Genomic DNA, 3,149 nt, shown 5'->3' on the forward strand with positions numbered 1-3,149 from the left:
GCGGGATGGCACGGCGCGGCGGGATGGCACGGCACGGCGGGATGGCACGGCACAGTGGGATGGCACGGCACCGGCACCGTGGGTGGGGTGCGATGGCAACGCCGAGTGGTGCTTCTTCCAGCTCCTTCTAGAGGCTTCGGCCGTGGTCCCCCGGGGCGATGCAGTGCCACGAGTGCCGGGGAGGGAGGGGACGGTGTGGGCTCTGCGGGCAGTGGGGGGGTGCGCAGGGACCCCCCCTCGCTGCCTGCTCTGCGGGGGGCTCAGCACAGGGAAAGGGCGATACCCTTTTGCACATTTTGATGGAGAAAGGATTCATTTGAATCCCAGTTTCTGTCCCTGCCAGCAGAGCGGGATGTGGGGAACAGCCTGTCTCTGCACCCCACAGGTATCGAGGTGCCCAGGACGGATGGCGGGAGATGGATGCGGTTGGGAAGGGGCTAACCCCCACCCTGGCCTTCCTTCCCACAGTCCCCTGTGTGCCGATAAGGAAACTGAGGCGCAGGGGGACAAGTCCCATTGCACACCCCTCCAAATCACGGCTCAGAGAAGGGCCGTGACCAAGGCCATGCACAAAAGCAGTGGCGGGGCTCAAGTCTGCACTTAGACCCAGCCCAGAGTCAAACGTCCATGACACCACACTCTCCTGCCCCATCGATTTGGGGGTGGGGGAGGGGGGCTGTCCTGTGGGATTTGGTCAATATGGCAAAGCCGAGAGTTTTGGCCGCTTTGGGGCAACTCCTGTGGCTTTGGTAGAGCTCTTCTCCTCCTCTTCTCTCCCCTCCGCCCCCTTTGCCTTCACAGCCCGAAAATGCTGGACACCATCAGCAGCCAATACGACTCCTTCATCTACTGGAGGATGCCAATCCCGCGGCTGGATGTGGCGGAGCTGGAGGGGCTGGGGCGTAGCGAGGTGTCCCTCTACAAACCCAAAGGAGGGATGGGCAAGCTCAGCAGCGAGCGGGGTCAGGTCAGCCAGGACATCTCCGACGAAGAGGACAGTCTGCTGCAGTTCAACAGCTTTAATTTCTGGAGAGCTCCTATCGCTAGCATTAGCTCCTTAGATTTCGATCTAATTTGAAGCCTTCCTTTCCACCCCGCCGCAAACCCCCTGCCCTCTCCCTCTCTGCTAGGCATGCAAAGATTTGGTTTTGTTGTCGTTTGGAGGTTGGTTTTTTTGTGTTTCTGGGCAGATTTAGACATTGCTAATTAACTCAGCAGTTCACCCCGGCCCTAATGGTGATGAGCTCCCCACAAAGGTTCAACCTCTCCCCACCTTCTCCCTCGTTTCTTCCCTTCCTGCCATAGCACTGGAAACGCCAGGACAGTGCAAGCAGGGGGTAACAGCACAGGGGGCAAATACAAGGAGAGGGGGCAGAAACAGCCACCCCATTTCTCCACATCCCCATGCCAGCGGGTGTGGGAGGTGCTGGGGGGTTTCTGTGTGACCGCGGGCGTCCCCGAGCTCTGGGACGAGCATTTGAGCTCATTTCTAGTGCGCTTTTTTAAGAAACTCATTTGTGCAAAGGGAGCGGCGCAGGGCTGATGGGAATCGTCTTCGTTTTGCAGAAAGCATCGTCCCCGCTCCTCTCCCAGGGATGCAGAGACCCTCTGCGCTCCCCTGGCCCAGTTTCTCCAAAAGCCACTTCGCTCCTTAACTTTTCCCCTCGGGATAGTTAAGGTGGGAGAAGCAGGGATGTGCCCAGGACACGAGCACAAACCTCTTTCTTGAAAGAAATCATCTCTTTGAGCCTTGTGGCTTGAGCCCAAGCTGGAGAAATGATAGCCAGGAGGGTAAATACACATGGAAATGCTCTGGCCTTGCTTGGTGGGGTAAAGGCTGGATGTTCGCTGCCTGAAAATTGATTTTTGTCCCTTTTTTTATCCCCCACGTACCTTATCCCAGGTGTGACTCCTGCCTGGGACAGAGGCCGGGTACATCGTGGGGTCCGGGTGGGTAACAGGGGCTGAGCTGAAAGATAAGATGGAAATTAGTTTGATCTTACACTGAAATGAAAAAAAAAAAAATTCTTGTTCCTTGTCTAATTAATCCACCTCTTTAAAAATAACAACAAAAAAATGCTGCATTCACTCAAGTGGAAGCCTTGTGTTTTCCTCGGGGAGGTTTTCACCTGCGCTCTCCGTGGGCTGAGGTTTATTTCTGAGCAGCATCTCAAAATGGGGGGAAAAAACCCACTCAACCCTGAATAATTTTTGGCTTTTGAACAGGTGGGTTTTTTTTCCCCTCAAGATTGTTTTCTGGGATAGTGAACACGACTGTTTTGACTTCCTGAATGTGCTTTTTTGGGGTTTGATTGGAGTGAAGTTGTGATGTGGAGCATCCCCAAACTGTCCTAAGAGTTGAGGGGGGCACGTGGCTGGGGGGAGGCTGAGGCAGCACTGAAAAGCTGCCCCAAAATAGGCAAATATTGGAAAAAAAAAAAAATGCACTCTACTATGAAAACAGAGCGCAGCTCTCTTGTAACCTCCAGAAATGACCCAGCCTGCTGACTTTGAACTGCCCGTGTTAAAACAGAGGTGAAAAATGTAAACTCTTTTACGCAGAGCTGTTTGATTTCTGTGTTCCCAGCTGGGAAAATCCGCAGGAGTATTTATTATGAAACCTTAAATAAAATTATTTAAAAAACATATACATTCCTGTGGTCAATTAAAAAAAATCCATGTAGACCAGCATCAAGTTCTTTCCTTAATTTGCCATTAAATTGTTTTAAATCTTTTTATGGCGAGCTGAGGACTGACACGGGAACAGGTACCTGTGCGTCTGCAAATGCTGTGGTGAGTTCAAGTGTGGAAAAACTAAACCTAAGGGATTATTTTAAGAACATTAAGGCATTACTTAAACTTCAGCTTTTCCAACCCCCACAGGAAAACATCTCAGAGGAACCCCAGAGAGGAAAAAGGCCCCAGGGTTTACACATTTACCTCAAAATGGGCACTTCGAGTGCATCAGGGGCACCTGAGGTGCTAATGCACCATGGAGAGGGGCTGAAGCAGCCTGAGGGGAGCCCAATCCTACACAGGAAGGCACTCAGAAGAGACGGAGACACACAGACTACTTACATACGCATTTTTTTTATATATATTTATTGACTCAGACCTATCAAAAGGTCAAGTACCGTACAAAACACCTC

The 3,149-nt window shown here is 52.0% G+C and overlaps 1 protein-coding gene across 1 annotated transcript; it reads left to right on the forward strand.

Annotated features, from left to right (window-relative positions):
* The first annotated feature begins 808 nt into the window (after nt 1-808).
* On the forward strand, nt 809-1,078 carry MLLT11 (myeloid/lymphoid or mixed-lineage leukemia (trithorax homolog, Drosophila); translocated to, 11). The gene has a single exon (XM_009889476.1). The coding sequence runs from the start codon at nt 809-811 to the stop codon at nt 1,076-1,078; it is 270 nt and encodes an 89-aa protein (XP_009887778.1).
* Nucleotides 1,079-3,149: the final 2,071 nt, after the last annotated feature.

Source organism: Charadrius vociferus, unplaced genomic scaffold, assembly GCF_000708025.1.
Source record: "Charadrius vociferus isolate BGI_N301 unplaced genomic scaffold, ASM70802v2 scaffold2037, whole genome shotgun sequence".
In the NCBI taxonomy this organism is placed as follows: domain Eukaryota; kingdom Metazoa; phylum Chordata; class Aves; order Charadriiformes; family Charadriidae; genus Charadrius; species Charadrius vociferus.

Excerpts from the sequence above, each read along its gene's own strand:
- MLLT11 (XM_009889476.1), top strand. The coding sequence starts at position 809 with ATGCTGGACACCATCAGCAGCCAATACGACTCCTTCATCTACTGGAGG.